Source organism: Budorcas taxicolor, chromosome 11 (assembly GCF_023091745.1).
Source record: "Budorcas taxicolor isolate Tak-1 chromosome 11, Takin1.1, whole genome shotgun sequence".
Lineage (NCBI taxonomy): Eukaryota > Metazoa > Chordata > Mammalia > Artiodactyla > Bovidae > Budorcas > Budorcas taxicolor.
The window spans coordinates 63,067,374-63,092,034 of record NC_068920.1 but is presented as its reverse complement, the minus strand read 5'-3'; the positions used below and the strand labels follow the sequence as shown (position 1 = coordinate 63,092,034).

Sequence of the window (24,661 nt, the reverse complement as noted above, 5' to 3'; positions counted from 1 at the left end):
CCCGTTTCCGTGAGATGGTTTCATACTTTTAGAATAGAAATAAGTGGTTTTGTCATATTCTGCAGTCTGCCCTGGGATCCCGGATCTGCTAAAATGATTTTTTTTATTGCTTACACTAGGTTTACTATGTTGTAAAGTTCTGTTTTTAATAAATGCATAGGGTCATATGCATCTCACTTTACAGTATCATATAGAAGGCTGCTTTGAAAAATTCCATATAGTTTCCTTATTTCACTCTTCCTTTCTCTCCAAACCCCTCATAACCACTGATCTTATTACCATCTTCCAGAATGTCATATACTTAAAATCATAAAGCATGCAGCCCTTTCTTTAACTTTTTATCACTGAGTAAATACTCTAACAACAGACTGGTTCCAAATAGGGAAAGGAGTACGGCAAGGCTGTATATTGTCACCCTGCTTATTTAACTTATGTGCAGAGTACATCATGAGAAATGCTGGGCTGGAAGAAGCACAAGCTGGAATCAAGATTGCCAGGAGAAATACCAATAACCTCAGATATGCAGATGACACCACCCTTATGGCAGAAAGTGAAGAGGAACTCAAAAGCCTCTTGATGAAAGTGAAAGAGAAGAGTGAAAAAGTTGGCTTAAAGCTCAACATTCAGAAAACGAAGATCATGGCATCTGGTCGATCACTTCATGGCAAATAGATGGGGAAACAGTGTCAGACTTTATTTTTTGGGCTCCAAAGTCACTGTACATGGTGACTGCAGCCATGAAATTAAAAGACACTCCTTGGAAGGAAAGTTGTGACCAACCTAGATAGCATATTGAAAAGCAGAGATATTACTTTGCCAACAAGGGTCCGTCTAGTCAAGGCTGTGGTTTTTCCAGTGGTCATGTATGGATGTGAGAGTTGGACTATGAAGAAAGCTGAGTGCAGAAGAATTGATGCTTTTGAACTGTGGTGTTGGAGAAGATTCTTGAGAGTCCCTTGGACTGCAAGGAGATCCAACCAGTCCATTCTAAAGGAGACCAGTCCTGGGTGTTCATTGGAAGGACTGATGCTGAGGCTGAAACTCCAGTACTTTGGCCACCTCATGTGAAGAGTTGACTCATTGGAAAAGACCTTGATGCTGGGAGGAATTGGGGGCAGGCAGAGAAGGGGATGACAGAGGATGAGATGGCTGGATGGCATCACTGACTCAATGCACATGAGTCTGAGTGAACTCCAGGAGTTGGTGATGGACAGGGAGGCCTGGTGTGCTGCGATTCATGGGGTCGCAAAGAGTTGGATACGAGTGAGCGACTGAGCTGAACTGAATACTCCATTGTATGGATAATCTACATTTGTCTCTGTTGTTGTTATTTAGTTGCTAAATTGTGTCTGACTGTTTGTGACCCCAAGGACAGCAGCATGCCAAGCTCTTCTATCCTCCACCGTCTCCCAGAATTTGCGTATATTCACGTCCATTGAGTAGGTGATGCTATCTAACCTATGCTAGCTCATCCTCTGCTAGCCCCTTCTCCTTTTGCCTTCAGTCTTTCCCAGCATCAGGATCTTTTCCAGTGAGTTAGCTCTTTGCATCAGGTTACCAAAGTTTTGGAGCTTCAGCTTCATTATCAGTCCTTCCAACGAATATTCAAGACTAATTTCCTTTAGGATTGACTGGTTTGATAGCCTTCCAGTCCAAGGAACTCTCAGGAGTCTTCTCAGCACCACAATTAGAAAGCATCAATTCCTCAGCACTTAGCCTTCTTAGGTCGTCCAGCTCTCACATCTGTACGTGACTACTGGAAAACCATAGCTTTGGTTATATGGATCTTTGTCGGCAAAGTGATGATGTCTCTGCTTTTTAATATGCTGTCTAGATTTGTCATAGCTTTCCTTCCAAGGAGCAAAACGTCTTTTAATTTCATCACTGCAGTTACCATCTGCAGTGATTTTTGGAGCCCCTGAAAACAAAATCTGTCATTGCTTCCGCTTTTTCCCCTTCTATTTGCCCTTAAGTGATGGGACCAGATGCCATGATCTTAGTTCTTTTAATGTTAAATTTCAGGTCAGCTTTTTCTTTACTCACCTATTAAAGGACATCTTGATTGTGTCCAGTTTTTGAAGGTTATGAACAAACCTGCTTATAAGGAGTTGCTTGCAGATTTTTGTGTGGACATAAGTTTTCAAATCATTAGGTAAATACTTGGAGCACAGTTACTGCAGCTAGTTGAACTTTATTTCATGCTTTCTGGCAGTATAGCAGGAATAAATATTTTGTGAGTGGCCTACATGGTTTGTAGGTTGTTAAAACTACTTTCTAACTGGATTGTTTTAGTTCAAGCATTTCATAGTTATTAAAATCCTGAAGTGTTAGTTATATTTTCCTCTTTAATCAGTACCATCAAGCAGTAGTATGTTTTAAAAGTATTAACTTGTAGCAATTAATTTTAAATTAAAAGATTTTATTTACATGAAATTTCTTTTCCTGTTAAGTGACAATCTGTTTTGTTTCCATCACAGCATTTATTCAGTCGGAGAGCATAATAGAAGTGCTGCGTTTTGATGATGGAGGGCTTCTACAGGTAATTTTATTTTAAGTTTGAAGAATTATTCAAGGCTCATTGTCAAGCCTTGAATAAAATCTGATTATTATTTTTCTTTTAAAATGTAACTGGTTCAAATGCAATATATTGTATGAGCTTTATATGCAGACAGGTCAGCAGAGGCATGGGTAATAATACAGACCTTCTTAGCTGTGTGAGTCATCTTTAAATTAAATGTTTGTAGGGGATGTTGGGAGGATAGGTGGCGAGTGTCAGATCAAGAGCAGTGGAATTGCTGGTAAACTTGATTGAGTATGGAGCCACTGAGGAAAACACATGAGTTTGGATGTTGGGCCTTAGATGCTTATCTGGAGGAGAACTCCAGGGGCTATATGTATGTACTGTGGATTTACATTTATGTCATCCTTCCCCTAGCCATCCTAAGCCATGTCTTTACATACATTGTGCATAAAATTAGAAGGTGTAATCTGATAAAAATCCTATCCTTCCTTTCAGATCTAGCTCACATATCACCATGAAGCCTATTTTAGTCTTCCCAGCTCAAAAATCAGTTCTAGGATTTCAGAGCTGAATGAGACAATAAGTGACATTTTAACCACTCCTGATTTTCATGGCTGCTTTTCCCTTTTCTTCAAAACTTCTGCCATATTCTGTGCTTATCCTATAGTATCACCACCTTCATAATAATAACATGTGTTTTCAAGTGTCATGTTATTTGGTAACATGACTGATAATTTTTTACTTTTTATATTCAAGGGAAACCAAGGTTTAAAAGATTTAGAAGATTGCTCAAAATGTCATGACTTTGCAGTAATGGGACTGGTATTAGAATTCTGTTCTTCTCACTTCGGGTGTGGTAGAAATACATTTGTGATTGTTCATATCTGTTACACGATAGTGCCAATCATGTATTTGTTTACTTAATTATAAACTAAATACATGACTTACATATGGTTCTGAAAAAAACATTTCCTGAAGCTCATAATGAGGGCAGGAAAGTAAAAATTAAGTTTGATCAAGGCAACAAATAATTCTGCTAGGGGCCTGGAGTAAGATTTCTATTTGTGTTGTGGTGTAAATTTAGGTTTTAGGCACCAAGCCAGACAGAGAAGCAAGAAAAAAGGTGATGGGTCGTAAGGTTCTTTTTCTCTGACAGTGAAGCAAATAGATGCTTTGGACGACGACTGTTTCCCTGCTTCTAAACTTCTAGACAAACTCACTCTGCTTTTACCTAAGAGACACGCACATCAGGCGCTGGCTGCACTGTGCCTACAGAATGTCTTTGGCTTTTTATATTTTAAAAGTGAATAAAACAAGATATATAATGATCTCTGGGTTTGTAAAGCCACCTCTTGAGAAAGTGGTCTTAGTCTCTTTTTTTAGTGCTTTAATCTCTTGCAGGGTAAGAACTTGGAGAGCCTGTAGGAGTGACCATTTAAAATATCTCCTTTCTGGTGATTTGTAGGATCTAGAGAGCAGGCGACTCAGTACTGAATTTCTGTAAACAATTTTCCAAATGTAGTTATTTATTACTGATTAAAGGTGGATTTATGTCTTTTAGGAACTAGACATATGGGTTGGAAGTGGAAAATTCTGAAAGCTTGACGTGTTTTGCTGGTGGTGGGAGTGGGGGCTGTCAATCCGTATCTCAAAGGAGCAAGTGGAAAATTCTGAAAGCTTGACGTGTTTTGCTGGTGGTGGGAGTGGGGGCTGTCAATCCATATCTCAAAGGACTTGGGTATGGAAGAGCTTGTCACCTGGGATGTCGTTTGCTCATACTCTTTGGATCTGCTGCTATGCTTGGACCAGAGCTTGGGGGTGACCTGAGTTCTATACCAAAGATAAGATAATTTTAGACTGCAGTGTTAAGGGCAGGTGGTACTAAAGTGCTAAACTCAGCCACAGTGAAACCGCATTGAGACTCCAGCAGAGTGCCTGGTGTTGGGGTGCTATACATAATGGATCATATATCTTCAACTAACAGAATATTAGACCCTTTGTGTAGAAATGTGTGAGAATCATTCATTTTAATGTTGAAGGATGTTTCCTAGGAACAACAGTTTTGATTTTGACATAATGTCATTCTTTCTGGCAGTAACTTGCCATTAAGTTCAGCTGTTTCTTAAACAGCTCCTGGTTTCTTGTGATTAGAACAACAGTATGTACATGTAGTATTTCTGTGGCAGAATACATATCAGGTTTCTCCAAATTAAAGCTAAAGCAAGGAGAGAGTCAAAGCAGCAGCTTTGTTTGACATGATTTAAAATTAGAATTTTGCCTGAGAGCATTCCCTCCCAGATTGTGGAATTTATGTTATATTTTTGTGTTTTGGCTCATAGTGATTTTTTAAGTCCTAAAAATTAATTGATGGTAAGTCAATAAAAATTGTTCCAACTCATAAAAAATTTGCTAGAAAAATTGGACTTGATTTTCTTGTTTTCCAAAGATAAGGAAGACAAGGCTCATGAAAGTTAAATAATTTGCTCAGTGTTCAGTTGTTAGAGCAAGAACCTGGCATCTAGTAATTACGCAGCTTCCTGGTATCAGAGCTCTTTCCACAGTAGGACACGTGGGCAGTTCTTTCCAGTGCATCCCTTGTGTTACCACTGGTGATGCCAGGGTATGATGAGAAATCGTGGCGGTGCTCTTAGCCGGTGTGTTCTGTAGGTGGTGCTTTGGCTGTTGTCATTCCCGGTTGACAGGGCTACTAAGCTTTGGTACATAGAACAAGGAAGCTGAATTCATTTCTTAGATGAGAACAAGATGAGCACAAACACTTGGGGATTCTTCCTCAGGATCTTGCTGAGAACCCCAGTTGACACATAATCATAGAAAAAATCTGTTGAGGAGCAGTGTGGAGAAAATTATAGTAGAGAGCATACTTGACAGTGAAATGCTACAAGTTTTATCTCTGAGATGAAGACTGGGTTAGAGATGCCCACTAAATACCACTGATACTCAACATCATCCTAGTTGTAGCCAGTAAGGCAAGAAAAATAATCAAAAACTTAAAAGGATTAGAAAGGAGGAAATAAAATGTTATTCACCTCAGATTAGGATAAGTTTATGGAGGTAATCCAAAGTCTGGAGATAAGTTATTAGATTCAGTAAGCACTTTAGCAAGTTTTCTGGTTAACAGTTGATATGTAAAACACAAGTGCATCTTTACATTTTATGTTGAACCATATGAATTAAACCCCTTTTATAGATCAGAAAAAGCAACAGAGTCCAGCCCAACTCATACGTATATGGATACTTGAGTTATGAATCACTGAAGAATGTTGGGGAACACTCAGTAAAGGGTGCTGGAACAAGTGAACATCTATATGGGAGAAACATCTGTGTCATATAGATGACCTCCCACCGATAACAAAAATACTGTAACTATTTTGGAGCTCTGGAGTCTTTTGAAAGCTTATAACTTCAAGGGGAAGGCTTGAGGTAAATTAACGTAGAATATAGTCCGTTTCAGCTCTTAGCATAAAAGCAGTTACCCACCCTCACCCGCTGGCCCCATGGCAGGCAGCTCTGCAGTGTTTGTCAAACAGCTTGCCCACACCTTGCAGGAGCCTGGGTGGCCAGAAAAGGACTCTGTCCTCCAAGTGTTGGGGATCCCTGTCCTGACTGCTGCTTTTGATCTCAGAGGTTAGACAAAGAGGCAGGTGGCCATTGTTGTTGCAACTCCCCCACTGTTAAAAAGTTCCTCATCCTTAAGTGACCTTCAAAAGCTATTGCATAATTGGCAGAAATGAGAAAAATCATTTTGAATGTTCAGGGAAGGGCCTGGGTTCATAAAAGACCTGAGAAGACCTTAAGATTAGGCCTCAGGCTTATCTTTGCATAGATACAGCCTGCAAAAATTATAAAACCAAAAACAATGAACAGAAACAAGCAGGTGGCAAACTCTGGAAAAGGAGGAGAATCTGACATCCAGAGTCATTACATTATTGGATTCAGATATCCAGGTTTAAACAAAAATCACAGTGTGTTAAAAAAAAAAAAACCAAAACATGAAAAATGACTCATTCAAACAAAAAATTAATCAACAGAAACCATCTCTGAAAAAGACCTGACAGCAGGTCTACTTACAAATTGGAACTAGACATACTTAAAACAGTCACTTTAAGGGTGCTCAAAGAGCTAAAGGAAGACGTGGAGAAAATCAAGAAAACAGCACATGATCAAAATGAAGATACCAGTAGAGATACAGAAAGCCTCAAAAGTAAAAGAGGGTGACGTTATCACGATGGCAACATTGGCAGCCCTAGCTCTCATTCTTGTTCAGAAACACTGACATGACGGTAACTATTGATACCAAAACCCTTGAAGAGAAATTAGAATCCACGTAAGAAGCACAAGTACCCCTAGAAGGGCACAAGCCAAGAGCAGTCGGATTTTTCTGGTAAGAATAATACTGACTTTCGTTTAATCATTCATCTTTTTGTTCCTCAGAATCAAGAATTTCCATAGTTTTATCTTCCAGTTTGATGATTCTTTCTTCTGCTTGCTCAAATCTGCCTTTCAATCTCTCCAATGAAGTTTTCATTTCAGTTCTTGTACAACATTTAAGTTTTGCGAGATGAGTAAGTTCAGGAGATTTAGTGTACAGTATGGCTGTAATTAATAATCCTGTGTTATATGCTTGAAATTTGCTCGGCTAGTAGTTCTTTTTTTTTTTTTCTTTTATTTACAGTTTATTGTCAACATGCATTAGTTACATAAAGTGAAAAATTATGAATAATCAAAGTATAATGATGCAGACTCAAAATAGATATTCAACACAAAAAATACAACCATAAAAGCAGGTTAACTCATGCACACATAGCAGCATAGATACAGCAGATATTTCAAAGGACAGCAAGTGCTTGCTTTTTCATTTGAGGATGGTGGCCATATCATACACTAGAATGCCTCAGTTTATCAGTGCCTGAGAGCCAAAATTCATTTGTAAAAATGTTTTTCACATTGACACTGTTGAAAAAGATAGATTTTCCCGAATTAAGCCTCCTCTCAGGCTTCTTGCCAGTTTCTAACACCTAAAAACTGATACAGAAAGTATTATAAATGTAACTACACTGATTCTTAAAGGTTAAAAAAGTATCTCTCAAAATAATTTAAAAGAATTATTGCAAACAGTAATGCTGGTGCTCTCCCAGATTTACTCCAGCATGAGCATCTCTGGTTCTGCTTCTGCAGCCGTCACCACACTGCCATCACTCTGCTTGCTTCCTTCCCTGGTTCTTCTACTGGTAGCTCCACCCCGGCTCCAGGCAGCTTTGTATCTGCTAACAGTGCCTCCCAAAGACTTGATCTGAAGCTCAGTCCCACCTGGGCCAAGACTCAGGACACTCCCAACACTGATGAGGCTTGGGGGGCTCCTCCTCCAGCCAACAGACCCCTCTATACTGGTTGCCACAGTTCACATCAGGGTGAGCAACTCTTACCATCGTCTTCTTTCCCAGCAACAGTTTGGAGAAGATTTTGTAGACAAAGTTCCAAAACAACATTATTGCTGGCACTCCTGTGTTATGTGACTGCTGCCGTGTCCCTGGATGTTCTCTAGATGTTCCCTGGAGCGGGCCTTTGGAGAAGAGCAGTCAGCAAGAGACCTGGGAGAACCCTAGGATTAGGGAAGAAAGTAGGATGGCAGGCACTGAGTGCAGGGCTGGAGGAGATGGGAGGAGCTGGAGGCAAAGACTGGTCTGGTGGGCTCAGATGAGCTGTATCTCTGGGGTCCATCAGAGCAGCAGCCAGCTCCATTCTCTCTTCATCTCCAGGTAAAAGAATTAGTTCTTCAATCAGAAATAATTTGATAAGTGGAAAGCTTGACCAGAGAGAATGGGGCTATACTTCAAGCTTCCAATCCAGCATGTACGGGTCTTAGAAGTCACCACTCCATCCCAACAAATAAAAAAGCAGAACAAACTGAAAAATCAACAATTCTTCTTAGATCTATCAGAGAAGTGAGGTTGTTACTGAAAGCTCAGCCTCTCTGTACTCTGGTGCAGAATCAAATCCCAGGGGAAGAGTTTTGGGTGAAGCAAAAAAGGATAGCTTTATTGCTTTGCCAGGCTAAGAGAGATACACAGCACTTCTGCATTGAAAAACTACATGTCTCTCAGCTAGTAGTTCTTAATTGTTCTCACAAAAGAAGATTTTATGAAGTGATCATTTCACAATGTATATGTATTTTAAAACATCACATTGTATGCCTTAAATGTAAATGATTTTTATTTTCCAATTATACCTCAGTGAAGCTTGGGAAAATAGAAATCAAAAAGAAAATTGAGCTGGAAGTACAGTAACTTGATTCTTCAAGAGGAACAGAAAGATGAAGAATTAAAGAAAAAGTCACTGGATCCTATGACCATCAAGTGGACCAACATATGCAGTGTCCTAAAAAATAAAAAGACAGAGAGAACACTTGAAGAAATAATGGCTGAAAGTGCCACAAATTGATGTGAATGTAAGCATCCAAGAAGCTCAGTGAACTCCAAGTAAGATGAACTCAGAGGTGCACACTGGGACATGTTAAATCAGACCTTTAAAAGACAAAATCTTGAAAGCAACAAGAGAAAAGGGACTCATCACGTGAAAAAGATCCTCAATAAGTTATTAAGAGATTTCTTATCACAAACTTTGGAGACCCGAAGGCAGTGGGCCCCATATTCAAAGTGCTATAAGGAAAAGACTATCAACCAAGAATCCTATTTCTGGCAAACCCGCTCTTCAGAAGTGAGGGAGAAATTAAGACATTTCCAGATAAATGAAAGCTGAGGAAGCTCATTACCATTAGACCTAACCCTTGCCAGAAATGCTGAAGAGAGTCCTGCAGGTAAAAATGAAAGAACACTAAACGACATAAAGCCATGCGAAGAAATAAAGGTCACAGTAGAAGTAAAAACATGGGCAGCTTACAAGCTGGTATTATTGGAACGGTGGTTTCAAACTCCACATCTGGTTTTCTACAGTATTTAAGAAAAAAACAACCTACTAGTCTAAAAGCAATGATTAGTGCCACTTTGGTTTGTAACTTCACGTTTTGGTTTCTGCATAAAGAATAATATACTTAAAATAATTAATTGGTTTTGGATACAAAGTATATAAAGAATAAATTTTGTGACATCAACAACTGAAAGAAGTAGGGATGGAGCTGAAAAGAAGGACACATTGAGTGTGATTGAGTTAAAGCTGATAAAAATTCAAATTACAACTTTAGGATATTTGATTAATCCACATGGTAACCACAAAGAAAATAATATAGGAAATACACAGAAAGAATTTAAACATTTCACTTCGAAAAAGTCACCTGAGACAAAAGGTGACGGGATTGAAGGAAATGAGGGATGAAAACACTATAGGGCGTAAAGAAAACAAATAGCAGAATGACAGAATTGAAGCAACCATTGAGGCTAAGCTGGTATTAGTTCAAACAAGTCTGTTGTAAATTTAACGTACAAATTACAGTCTCCACTTAGGGTAATGCTAAGAAAATAATGTAAAATATGTGTAAGAGGAGATGAGTGGCCAGCTTCAGCACAAGCTGAACAATTAAGCTAAAAGAAGTCAGTTTTAGGCATACAGAGTCTTATCAAGGAGATGTTGGAAATTCCCTGGCAGTCCGGTGGTTAAGACTCTGCACTTCCACTGCAAGGATGCCTGGTCCAGGAACCAAGACCCCACATGCCACCTGGCACAGCCAGAAAAATGAAGTCTCTGAATGTTGCCAAATGCCCCTGGAAGACAAAAATTGTCCCCAGTTGAGAACCACTAGGTTACAGGGATAAACATATATTATTTTTGTGATCAGCGAATTTAGTAATATTTGTAAACATAGCACATATATATGTTTGCTATATACACATATACAAGATAAGCACATACACAAGGCTTCCCTTGTAGCTCATTCGGTAAAGAATCTGCCTGCAGTGCAGGAGACCCGGGTTCGATCCTTGGGTTGGGAAGATCCCCTGGAGAAGGAAATGGCAACCCACTCCAGTATCCTTGCCTGGAAAATCTCATGGACAGAGGAACCTGGTGGGTTGCAGTCCATGGGGTCACAAAGAGTCAGGCACAACTGAGTGACTAACACAACACACATATATGTTTGCAGAGTCTTTTCCATTTGTTTGGAAGAGTTTCCTCTCTATATCCCTGTGGGATGCTCTCTGAGAGAGAAACAGTGCTCAGACTCCTCTGGAATTGGGGCCTAACAGTGAGGTAGGCTGAGATCGGAGCCCTTAAATGCTGTGGAAGAGTGCAGTCTGAATGGTGGGCAGGAAGGAGTCTGTGCTTACCTTTGTGGATAGACACAGTGAAAAGATCATCAGCAGTATGTCAGGCGTCACCAACTTCATGTATTTGTGATTCAGTGAAGTTTACTTTGCAGTATTCTAAGTATGTCTTCTGTTTGATAGAAGATAACAGAAATACACGGAACAGGCATTTTCTTGGGCCCTGAGTACTCCTGACAGACCCTTATCTCTGAGCATGAAGCTCAGAGGTTTCTGCTAGTCACATGGTGAAATAGGAAATCTGAGTTTCTTGTAGGGATTGCTTCACAGTTTAGAGAGCTAGCCATCTTTTTCATATGATTACTGGCCATTTGTTTTTCTTTAAGTGAATTGCCTCTTGCTCTTTGCTTATGTTTCAATTAGAGTATTCTTTCCCCCAGTTTCTTTATTTTTCTTTCTTTTTGCTGTTATAAGTCTTCTCGCAAAATCTTTTCACTGTTGCTAATATAACGCTTGTTTGCTTGATTTTTCTCTTCTTTTTTGGGGAGAGAGGGTGGATGTATTTACCCTGTTTATTTTTGCTCATTCTTCAGCTTTCAAGGTTTTCTGCATCATTTTGTATTATATTTGCAGTTCATAGTTGAGACTTTGCTTTTTTGACACGATCCTTTTGTTTTTCTTAATAGAGAAGTTTATCTCATTTAATCATACTGTATATGTGTTTAATCTAGTCCATCTAATTTTTATACTTGCCTTTTTTATCTCTTGATTTAGAGGCTTAATTTTGATATGTATTTAAGATATTTTTAAACCTTTATTTCTTAAGTTACTTCATACACACAGTAGTGTCTATTACGATTTTCCCTTTTCTGTCAATATTTAGAGTTTTATTATTGGCATGTGCTGAGATCTTTATTCTTGTTTGTTATAGTTAAATGACTTTTCTATTTTGTGGCTTATGCTTCAAAAACAATATTTACTTTCGGCTTTGCAAACCATATTCCCACAGTTCCTTTACTGTATCTGCTTATCTTTCACAAGACAGCTTCCTTATTTGCAATTCTTCATGAGTAATCTTCTTGGCCAGATTTTCTTCATGAAGATACTTTTCTCCCCTTCAGAAAGTATGCATGGATGATACACTTCTTAAGTCTCCTTTCTGTCAACTCCAGATGGGGGCCACAGACCTGGAATTCTTAGATTGTACTTTTTTATTGAAGTAAAGTGACATACAGAAAACTGTTTAAAGTGTACAGTTTGGAAAGTTTGACTATACCCCTCTGAAAGCATGACTACAATCACAATAATAAATATATGTATCGATGGCCCCCAAAGTTTACTTGTGACCCTTGGTAATCACTTCACCTTCACTCAGCATCAGTCATCAAGGCATGGTGACCTACAATAATGTTCAACATGGAAGAACTGTCCACACTAAGGGTTGGCAAGAACGTGCAATAATAGGCTTTCATACACTGCTGGTGGGAATGTAAAACAGAATCATCGTTATAGAAGAGGCTTGGCAATTTCTAAAATTAAACTTAAAACACCTACAAATGTGACCAACCCACTCCACTCCTAGATAACTGCCCAAGGGAAACAAAAGCATATGTCCAAATACAAGAATGTTTATAGCATCTTTATTCAGAGTAGGTCCAATACTGGAACAATCCAGATTTCCATCAACAGATGACCTGACACAGTCATCAAGACAGTATGGTACTGGCACAAAGACAGAAACAGATCAGTGGAACAAAATAGAAAGCCCAGAGATAAATCCACACACCTGTGGACACCTTATCTTTGACAAAGGAGACAAGAATATACAATGGATTAAAGACAATCTCTTTAACGAGTGGTGCTGGGAAAACTGGTCAACCACTTGTAAAAGAACGAAACTAGAACACTTTCTAACACCATACACAAAAGTAAACTCAAAATGGATTAAAGATCTAAACGTAAGACCAGAAACTATAAAACTCCTAGAGGAGAACATAGGCAAAACACTCTCTGACATACATCACAGCAGGATCCTCTATGACCCACCTCCCAGAATACTGGAAATTAAAGCAAAAATAAACAAATGGGATCTAATTAAACTTAAAAGCTTCTGCACAACAAAGGAAACTATAAGCAAGGTGAAAAGTCAGCCTTCAGAATGGGAGAAAATAATACCAAATGAAGCAACTGACAGACAACTAATCTCAAAAATATAGAAGCAACTCCTGCAGTTCAATTCCAGAAAAATAAACGACCCAGTCAAAAAGTGGGCCAAAGAACTAAACAGACATTTCTCCAAAGAAGACATACGGATGGCTAACAAACACATGAAAGGATGCTCAACATCACTCATTATCAGAGAAATGCAAATCAAAACCACAATGAGGTACCACTTCACACCTGTCAGAATGGCTGTGATCCAAAAGTCTGCAAGCAATAAATGCTGGAGAGAGTGTGGAGAAAAGGGAACCCTCTTACACTGTTGGTGGGAATGCAAACTAGTACAGCCACTATGGAGAACAGTGTGGAGATTCCTTAAAAAACTGGAAATAGAACTGCCTTATGACCCAGCAGTCCCACTGCTGGGCATACACACCAAGGAAACCAGAATTGAAAGAGACATGTGTACCCCAATGTTCATCGCAGCACTGTTTATAATAGCCAGGACATGGAAGCAACCTAGATGTCCATCAGCAGATGAATGGATAAGAAAGCTGTGGTACATAAACACAATGGAGTATTACTCAGCCATTAAAAAGAATACATTTGAATCAGTTCTAATGAGGTGGATGAAACTGGAGCCTATTATCCAGAGTGAAGTAAGCCAGAAAGAAAAACACCAATGCAGTATACTCACACATATATATGGAATTTAGAAAGATGGTAATGATAACCCTGTATGCGAGACAGCAAAAGAGACACAGATGTATAGAACGGACTTTTGGACTCTGTGGGAGAGGGCGAGGGTGGGATGATTTAGGAGAATGGCATTGAAACATGTATAATATCATGTAAGAAACAAATCACCAGTCTGGGTTTGATGCAGGATACAGGATGCTTGGGGCTGGTGAACTGGGATGACCCAGAGAGATGGTATAGGGAGGGAGGTGGGAAGGGGCTTCAGGATTGGGAACTGATGTACACCCGTGGCAGATTCATGTTGATGTATGGCAAAACCAATCCAGTATTGTAAAGTAAAATAAAGTAAAATTTTTTAAAAAATGAAAAATAAAAATATTTCTCTTCAGTATGTGAATTGCTTTTTCATTTTTGTAACAATGTCTCTTGGTGAGCATATTTTCACTGAAGTCCAATGTGTAATTTTTTTTTTCCTTTGATGACTAGTGTTTTTTTATATGACTAGTGTTCAGAAAATCTTTGTCTGTTAGAATGTTGCAAAGATAATCTCCTGTTTTTCTGTTAAAGCTTTATAATTTTATGCTTAGAACTGTGATTTATCTAAAATTCATCTGAATGCATGGTCTGATACAAGGATAGTGAAAAGTGACAGTCATGTCCGACTCTTTGTGACCCCATGGATTGTAATTTGGCAGGCTCCTCTGTCCAGGGAATTCTCTCAGCAAGACGACTGGATTGGGTGGCCATTTCCTTCTCTAGGGAATCTTCCCAACCCAGGGATCAAACCCAGGTCTCCTTCATTGCAGGCAAATTCTTTACCATCTGAGCCACAGGGAAGCCCAAAACAAGGCTAAAAAGCTCATTTTCTTCCACACAGCTTTGTCCATCTGTTCCAGCACCATTTGTTGAAAAGATATATCTTTCTCTGTTGAATTACATTGATTCCTTTGTTGAAAACCAAGTTGACCATAAATGTGTGAGTTCACTTCTGACCCTTCTCCAGTTCCATTGAACTGTTTGTCTTTCTGCCGGTGCCACACTGGTTTGATTACTGTAGCTTTTTTTTATTTTGGCAGTAAAATATACATAACATAAAATTACAGTTTTAACCATATTTAGACGTATATTTCAGCGTTGTTAAGTATGTATGTGTTTGTTTCTGCATCAGCACCGTCTAGCTCCAGAACTCTCTTATTCATTCTGCACTGAAACTGTGCCCATTAAATGATTCCCCGTTCCCTTTACTGCAGCCCCTGGCAGCCAGCATTCCACTGTCTGTCTCTGACTTTGATTGCTCTGAGGATCTCGTGGAAGTGGAATCATGTCGTTTTTGTCCTGGCTTATTTCATGTAGCCTGAGTGTCAACTTAGTCTTCAGGGTTCATCCAGGTAGTAGTGTGTATCAGAGTTTCCTGCCTTTTCAAGGCTGAACAGTATTCTTCTGTATGTGTAAGCCACATTGTGTTTTTTCTCATGCATCCGTCGATAGACACATGGGCTGCTTCCATGTGCTGTAGTTGTGAATAATGCTGCTGACCATGGGCGTCTAAATGCCTGCTCAGTCCCTCTGTTTTTCAGTTATTTTGGGTATACACCTAGAATTGTGATTGCTGGCTCTTCTAATCCATTTCCTACACTACAGCCAGAGTAATGTCTTTAGCACTCAGGTCGTCTGGACCATGTCTGTCTGTCTCCTACAACTTCAGACCCCTTGTACTGCATTTAGAGGACAACACGACCGAGACTTCTTACCAGGGCTCAACATCACCGGGTGCCGCCTCGCCTGCAGCCTCATTGCTGCTTCTCTCCCGCTTCTCTCTGAGCTCCAGCCAGATGAATCTGCCATCTGTCTTGAGCACCCATGCTCTTCCTGCACCAGGACCCTTGCAGGTGCGGCTTTCTCCACTGCCACACAATCCCGCTCTTCAGTATAAATGGTATCTCTTGGAGACAGGCCTTCCCTTGTGACATATTTAAGCATGTTACCTATTTATTTTCCTTCATAGTGTCTTTCCAGTTGCACAGCAACTTTCTGAAGTCCTTGATTCAGTGTACAAACATGTATTTGTTTAGTTTTAAAATGACTGCCTCCCCTGATACCTCGCGCTCCATGGTGGCAGGAACCGTAGTACACCAGTCCCTAAGTACAGCTGGGAAGCAGTGAGCAGTGAGAGTCGCATGCAGCCTCACAGGGGTCTCTTCTCATAGAATGTATTGGTTTGCCAAACTTCTAAAAATCAAATATCAGTACTTTGTATTATTTCCATGTATGTTTAAAATTTAATCCAAATTGTTCTCTCATTTGAATAATAATGGTGTGACAGTTCATTTCACATGATTCAGGGATCAGATGTAACCTGAAAGTGAGTATAAAATCCAAGTTGAAGCTGTAATAAAATATGTGGATATTCTGTATGTCTGTAGTATAAACATTTGGTTTCTGTGTTTTCACCATCATTTTCTTCCTTCACAGACTGAGACAACACTTGGACTCAGTTCATACCAACAGAAAAGGTAAGGAAGTAATATACATGTATTTCTTTTTCCTCTTTTGTAAGATTTATTTTTAATTGGATGATAACTGCTTTTTAAATATATGAAGTTTCATATATTCACTAAGATACCGACATACTTTTAGTTCTTTCTGGGGGGATTCCTGCTGTCCTTTTCTCTCATACTTGTTTGGTGAAGAAGGAAAAGCAGATTATAAATCACATCATATCATGTATTTCAAGTATTGCATATGGAAAACCAGGTTTAAATCTGAGCTTGCATGTCATCACATACAGAGTGGTTTACTTGTAACTGAAACACCCCTTGCCTTGGAAGAGGCTCAGCTTTACAGCTCTCTAATGACGTCTCCTGTGGTCCAGCCACTTTTTATGGACTGCGCTTCTGTCTTCAGTTATCATCAAGGGTCTGCCTGCAGGCCCCTAGAGGAGGAGGTTGTCCCGTAGTGAGAGAGAGTTCTCATCTCAGGAGACCCTAACTGGTTGTCTCGTTGAGCCCCCTTGTTTGATACATGAGGACTCTAAGTCTTAGAACCAAGAGATGTGCTAACCAAGGTTAGACTGACAGAGTTTCAGACAGAACTCCTTATCTTCTGATTACTAGCCCTATATTGCATTCTCTTTGATATTCTTATAACGGAATCCCGCAGCATTCACTGTTTTCTCTTCTAGCGGGAAGAGAAATATAGAGTGTTAGTTCAGAATTAGAGGGGGAAGTGCTTTGAAAGAGGAGCAGAGGAGCCAGGGAAGGCAAGTTGTCACAAGGGAGCTTATACCGTAGGGAGGCGGGGGGAGCATCCAAATGGCCGGCTGTTAGTCTGCCCTGTGCTGGGGCTGAGGATACACTCCCTTCCTCGAGACGTCTTGAAGGACAGTGGAGACACCGCTTCTGATGAGCTTATAAAGCACAGGTATGGATGAAATGACAAAATGCATCCTCTTTGTGAAAGAAGGCAGCTTACTTGAAGAGTATATTATAATCAGATGATAGAAGCCTCAGGGCTTAGTTGTAGGGAATCGGGGGGCCTAAGACACATTTGTGTGCCTCACGTGGCATCTTACTCTCATCAAATCAGTCCACAAGGCCCAGGTCACAGCTGAGGTGAAGTTAGCTTCTGACTGCAGCTTCTGGTCTCCAGCCTGGGGTGCTGCTTCCCCCAGGTTCTCCTTGGGGGAACCCCCCAGTTTCCACTTGGCAGAGAGATTGCTGAGATGAACACTGTGTCTTTTGACCTCCTGTAGTCATTTCTGCGGCTTTCCTGATGGTTCAGTAGTAAAGAATCCACCTGCCAATGCAAGAGACGTGGGTTTGATCCCTGGGCGGTAAGATCCCTGAGCAGTGAGATCCCCTGGAGGAGGATCCCACCCCATTATTCTTGTCTGGAAAGTCCCATGGACAGAGGAGCCTGGGGTCGCAAAGAGTCGGACGCGATTTAGCGATTAAACAGCAGCAGCCATTTCTGCGCTGATCTCTCTTTTTGTGTCCCAGCCGTTTAGCCCATGCGCTGCTCGGTGACTTTTCTAGTAAGCCGAGAGCTTCAGCCCCATCCTTCCTTGTGTCGCTTGTGCATGATGTCCTGAGTGAAAACCCTCAGTCTGGAGGTGAAACGGAACCCCTGCTCCAGGGAAGTTTATCCCATGAAAAGCTTAGTCCCCCTTCCCGCTTTCATCTGCTTCAGCCCCAAGGACTTGCAGGATCTTCTGCAAAGACATGAGCTCTGCTTACTTGATCTCAGCATCATGGGAAGTAGAATTATGAAAGACAGAATTTTCCAACATACTTTTATTTATATTTTTCTCCTTCCTGACTCACCCTTTTGTTTTAATACAGTTATCAATTACTTGATAATGTTTTGTTTAAAAACGTGCTGACTGCATAATATAATGGTGGATAATGTACCTATAGTGTTCTGTCAGTGTTGTTTCTGCTGAACACCAGAATGTTGTGATGAGTATCAGTAATGGTTTAATATTATTAACATGAGGCCACCTTTTATAATGCCTTCTCCTAGGATTGTGGAGCCATGTGTTGGGAGATTTGACATCAAGAGACTTGAGTTCTGTATTCATCAGCTGTGTAGCCTTGAGAGAAACTACTTAAGTTCTGAGCACAACTTTCATTTGCAAACTAGGGAAGATCATTTCTTCGCCTGATTATCTTATATGTGATGTAAGGTTATGCTTTATGTGAGGTTGCTGTAAGGATCAAATGAGAAGACTTATTCGGCATCAGCAGTTGCAAACATGAAAACGTTATATGAATGTAGGTTGTAGGTGTTTGCTAACGTATTTGTTCAGTCATTCAGCAAATATTTACTGGGATCTTTACATACACCAGGCATTATAATAAGAATTGATATGGGTGAATTTAACTCAGATGACCATTCTATATACTACTGTGGGCAAGAAGCCCTTAGAAGAAACGGAGTAGTCAACAAAAGAGTCTCAAATGCAGTACTTGAATGCAGTGTCAAAAATGACAAAGTGATCTCCGTTTGTTTCCAAGGCAAACCGTTTAATATCACAGTAATCCAACTCTATGCCTGACCAGTAATGCTGAAGAAGCTGAACGGTTCTATGTAGACCTACAAGACCTTATAGAACTAACATCCAAAAAAGATGTCCTTTTCATTAGAGGGGACTGGAATGCAAAAGTAGGAAGTCAAGAAATACCTGGGGTAACAGGCAAGTTTGCCCTTGGAGTACAGAATGAAGCAGGGCAAAGGCTAATAGAGTTTGGCAGAGAGAACGCACTGGTCATAGCAAACACCCTCTTCCAACAACACAAGACAAGACTCTACACATGGACATCACCAGCTGGTCAACACCAAAATCAGATTGATTGTATCCTTTGCCGCCAAAGATAGAGACACTCTATACAGTCAGCAAAAACAAGACCAGGAGCTGACTGTGGCTCAGATCATGAACTCTTTATTGCCAAATTCAGACTTAAATTGAAGAAAGTGGGGAAAACCACTAGACCATTCAGGTATGACTTACATCAAATCCCTTAAGATTATACAGTGAAAGTGAGGAATAGATTCAGGGGATTAGATCTGATAGACAGAGTGCCTGATGAACTATGGAATGAGGTTTGTGACATTGTACAGGAGACAGGGATCAAGACCATCCCCAGGAAAGAGAAATGCAAAAAATCAAATTGGTTGTCTGAGGAGGCCTTACAAATAGCTGAGAAAAGAGAAGTGAAAGGCAAAGGAGAAAAGGAAAGATATACCCATTTGAATGCAGAGTTCCAAAGAATAGTAAGGAGAGATAAGAAAGCCTTCCTCAGTGATCAGTGCAGAGAGAGAGAGGAAAACAATAGAATGGGAAAGACTAGAGATCTCTTCAAGAAAATTAGAGATACCAAGGGAACATTTCATGCAAAGATGGGCTCACTAAAGGACAGAAATGGTCTGGACCTAACAGAAGCAGAAGATATTAAGAAGAGGTGGCAAGAATACACAGAACTATACAAAAAAGATCTTCACTACCCAGATAATCACGATGGTGTGATCACTCACCTAAAGCCAGACATCCTGGAATGCAAAGTCAAGTGGGCCTTAGGAAGCATTACTACAAACAAAGCTAGTGGAGGTGATGGAATTCCAGTTGAGCTATTTCAAATCCTGAAAGATGATGCTGTAAAAGGGCTGCACTCAATATGCCAGCAAATTTGGAAAACTCAGCAGTGGCCACAGGACTGGAAAAGGTCAGTTTTCATTCCAATCCAAAAGAAAAGCAATGCCAAAAAATGCTCAAACTACCACACAGTTGTACTCATCCCATACCCTAGTAAAGTAATGCTCAAAATTCTCCAAGCCCAGCTTCAATAATATGTGAACCGTGAACTTCCAGATGTTCAAGCTGGATTTAGAAAAGGCAGAGGAACCAGAGATCATACTGCCAACATCCACTGGATCATCCAAAAAGCAAGAGAGTTCCAGAAAAACATCCCTTTCTGCTTCATTGACTGTGCCAAAGCCTTTGACTGTGTGGATCACAAAAAACTGTGGAAAATTCTTAGAGGTGAGAAAACCAGACCACCTGACCTGCCTCTTGAGAAATCTGTATGCAGGTCAGGAAGCAACAGTTAGAACTAGACATGGAATAACAGAATGGTTCCAAATCAAGAAAGGAGTACGTGAAGGCTGTATATTGTCACCCTGCTTATTTAACTTCTATGCACAGTACATCATGAGAAATGCTGGACTGGAGGAAGCACAAGCTGGAATCAAGATTGCCAGGAGAATATCAGTAACCTCAGATACGCAGATGACGCCACACTTATGGCAGAAAGCAAAGAACTAAAGAGCCTCTTGATGAAAGTGAAAGAGGAGAGTGAAAACGTTGGCTTAAAGCTCAACATTCAGCAAACGAAGATCATGGCATCTGGTCCCATCACTTCATGGCAAACAGATGGTGAAACAATGGAAACAGTGACAGACTTTGTTTTTGGTCTCCAGAATCACTGCAGATGGTGATTGCTGCCATGAAATTAAAAGACGCTTGCTCCTTGGAAGAAAAGTTATGACCAACTTAGACAGCATATTCAAAAGCAGAGACATTGCTTTGCCATCAACGGTCCATCTAGTCAAAGCTATGATTTTTCCAGTAGTCATGTATGGATGTGAGAGTTGGACCATAAAGAAAGCTGAGCACCAAAGAATTGATGCTTTTGAACTGTGGTGTTGGAGAAGACGCTTGAGAGTGCCTTGGACTGCAAGGAGATCCAACCAGTCCATCATAAAGGAAATCAGTCCTGAATATTCATTGGAAGGACTGATGTGGAAGCTAAAATTCCAATACTTTTGCCACCTGATGTGAAGAACTGACTCATTTGAAAAGACCCTGATGCTGGAAAAGATTGAAGGCAGGAGCAGAAGGGGACAACAAAGGATGAGATGGTTGGATGGCATCACCAACTCAATGGACATGAGTTTGGTAAACTCCAGGAGTTGGTGATGGACGGAGAGACCTGGCGTGCTGCATTCCATGGGGTCGCAAAGAGTCGGACATAACTGAGCGACTGAACTGAACTGTGTGTGTTTGTTAACACCCACAGTTTTGTTGCTCATTCAGCAAATTTGTTCAGTCATTCAGCAAACATTTACTGGGATCTTTACATACACCAGGCATTATAGTAAGAATTGATGATTCAGTCATTATGTGTGTTGTCTGTTGCTTTGTAATAAATTACCTCCAAACCTAGAAGCTTAAAGTGGCAGACATTTATTACCTTTCTTTTTCTGTGAATAAGAAACTTGAGAACAATTCTGGCTGAGTAGTTGGGGATCTTCACGAGGGTCTCTCCTGTGATTTCAGCCGAGACATCATTTGGAGTTGCAGGTATATGAAGATGTAGGCCCAGTGGGTCCTCTCCAAGATGGCTCACTCACGAAACATTAGCAAAGGGCCCCAGTTCCTTGCTGGCTGTTGGCAAGAGACCTTCATTCTTTACTACGGGGACCTCTGTGCCATGTGTCACAGCAGCTGATGACGCTAGAGCAGATCAAAGAGAGAACACAAGGAGAAAGCCATGGTGTCTTTTCTAACTGAGTCCTGGAAATCACACACAGTCACCTCCACCATGTTTCATTCATGGGAAGTTACCCCCAGGGAAAGCAGAACTAAGCCCCTACTACTTGAAGAGAGGCCTATCAGAGAATCTGTGATCATATTTTAAAACTACCACAGAGCTGGATAGACCAGATAGTCAAGACACCTGCCCTGGTACAACCTGTGTGCTAATGGGGAAAACCGTAAGCCACCAAGTAAATGAACAAAACGTCAGCTCAAGAAAAGTCTGGGATAGACAAGACTCTATTACTTCTTCAGATTTGACCATAAGGAGGGTCTCTCTGAAGTGATGTTTCAGCTTACCTGGTGAAGTCTTAGGGCAGAGCGTTTCAACAGATCAAGAGCTAGTGCAGGTGTCTGGTGTTGGGCGCAGTGTTGATGTTATTATATTGTGTTGTTATAACAGCTGGAATTGTTACTGTGTGCAGTTAGGTAGGAAGAAATACACGTGTGTATCTGTGTGTGTGTATGTATATATGCAGTGTCCACAAGAAGAGCCAGAGTCTTCTGATCTTTAAGTTTCCTGGTGTCTCTAGGATAAAAGCCAAAGACACTGGACTAGGGAGTACGTTTCAAATTTAGGACGGTTCAGTTCAGTTCAGACGCTCAGTCGTGTCCAACTCTTTGCGACCCCATGAATCGCAGCACGCCAGGCCTCCCTGTCCATCACCAACTCCCGGAGTTCACTCAGACTCACGTCCATCGAGTCAGTGATGCCATCCAGCCATCTCATCCTCTGTCGTCCCCTTCTCCTCCTGCCCCCAATCCCTCCCAGCATCAGAGTCTTTTCCAATGAGTCAACTCTTTGCATGAAGTGGCCAAAGTACTGGAGTTTCAGCTTTAGCATCATTCCTTCCATAGGATAGTTGAGGCTCTTTAATTGTATCGTTTGCTTTTCACTAATACTAATTACATCCATTTTGGTTGCCTGCGGTTAACCATCAGCATCTAGAAGATTGTAGTCAGATCCAGAACTTGCTAATATCTGTTTTAAATTCTGTGAAAAAGTTAATGTTCTTAAATTGTTTCTCAAGATTTCATTTGGGTGTGTACTTAACATTTATTTTATAGCTCTGGAGCTTTTAGCTGTACATGAAATGACATACATGCAAAAAATAGTACCACTTGGCATACATCTTGAAGACTGTAGTAATTTGATGGTAGACCTAATCCCAACCATATCAAATATTACAATAACTCTGAGTGGTTTCAACACTAATTGTCAGACTATATTAAGGAAAGATCTAAGCATATATTGTCTACAAGACATGTAGTGTAGTTTTCAGTTTAATTTTTTAACGATTTGTTTTGAAATAACTTTAGAAAGTAAATGCAAAAATAGTACAAAGAATTGTGCTACTGACCTAGATTGATTCCCCTAGTAACATTTTACCACATGCGCTTGATCATTCATCATCTCCCTCTCCCCCACGTCTTTCCTCATCTCTTTCCCTGTCTCTCTCTGTATATGTATATGTGTAATTATTTTTCTGAATCTTTTCAGACTCAGTCGTAGACATGATGCTCTTTTACCCCTAAAAACTTCAATATATATTTCTTATAAATATGTGCATTATTTTGTAAATAACAGTAAAATCAGGAAATTAACATTTAAATATACTAGTATTTAATCTACAGACCTTATTTTAATTTTTTCAATTGGTCTGTTTATGACCTTTATTTTAAAAAGTAAAGAAATATTTAATAGAAGAGGCTAGACTGAACTACTCCCCCTGCCCAAATTTTGTTTGTTCAGTGAAGTCTATCCTTCATTTCTGAATGATGGCTTTGCTGGGTATTGTATTGTTGTTTGATAGTTATTTTCTTTCAACATTTTGAATATGTCATTCCATTGTCTCTCTGCTTACAAAATTTCTCTTGGGAAAGCCACTTGAGCGGTAGCCCCTCCTTATCTGTGGGACATACATTTCAAACACTGCTCTGTTCCTGCAGGTGGTACCGAACACTGAATATACTCCATTTTTTCCTATACTGACACTGGGTCACATGTACAAAAGGGTACAAGGGACAAAGGGGAGTCATGTCTCAGGGCAGAGCCAGGCAGCACGAAGTTGCATCATGTTCCTCAGAGAGGTGTGCAGTTTAAAACTTAAGCATTCTTTATTTCTGGAATTTTTCATTTAGTATTTTCAGACCGCAGTTGGATGCATGTAACTGAAACTGCAGAAAATGAAGCCACAGCTGAGGGGCTACTGGAGCCGTATGTGGTGGGGTGTGCGCCTTGTATGTGATGTGTTGCTTTTGCTGCTTCCACGATTCTCTCTTTGACTTTTGACAAGTTAATCATAATGTGCCTTTTCAAGTTCAACCTGTGTGGGGTTCTTTGGGCCTCAGAACCCTGGATGTCCTTTCATCTCCCCACAGCACTAGGGGAGGTCAGTGTCTCCCTTGGGCTCTCCCCTGCCCTAGAGAAACTGCGGTACAGGGGCCCTCTCAGTGCAGCCCTGCCGCAGCCCGGCAATAAGGAGGCAATATGAGCAGATTGCAGCCTTTTCTCTTACTGTTCTAATACACTGGCGGTTTTGTTTGCTTTTGAGTTTTTCTTTCTTTTTTCCTCTGTGGTCCAGAGATGTTCTCTGGGCTCCATACTAGAAGTAACCAATCATAGTCCAGAGGTGTAGAGCCCTGGAATCTGCATTTCTACAAGCATCCTAGATGATTAAGATTTAGGTAGACCACAAATCATTCATTAAGAAATACTGGGCGAAAGAGTACCCTTGGTTTAGGTAGTAATTACCCCTAGGAAAACATTTTAAATTTCATAGTTCATGCACATTCCCAAAGCTCTCAGAAGGTACTGTATGCTTTATTTAGGAAGGTCTTGTATGCAAATAATCACAATGGTGTGATCACTCACCCAGAGCCAGACATCCTGGAATTTGAAGTCAAATGGGCCTTAGAAAGCATCATTATGAACAAAGCTAGTGGAGGTGATAG

The 24,661-nt window shown here is 40.4% G+C and overlaps 1 protein-coding gene across 1 annotated transcript in view; it reads left to right on the top strand.

The window, feature by feature from the left end:
* TMEM131 (transmembrane protein 131) overlaps window positions 1-24,661 on the top strand; it is a 178,161-nt gene that overhangs the window by 46,760 nt on the left and 106,740 nt on the right. Inside the window, exons 2-3 of the mRNA XM_052647523.1 lie at window positions 2,478-2,539; window positions 16,087-16,127. Of these exons, the coding sequence (XP_052503483.1) occupies window positions 2,478-2,539; window positions 16,087-16,127 (103 nt within the window). The remainder of the gene's footprint in view (window positions 1-2,477; window positions 2,540-16,086; window positions 16,128-24,661) is intronic.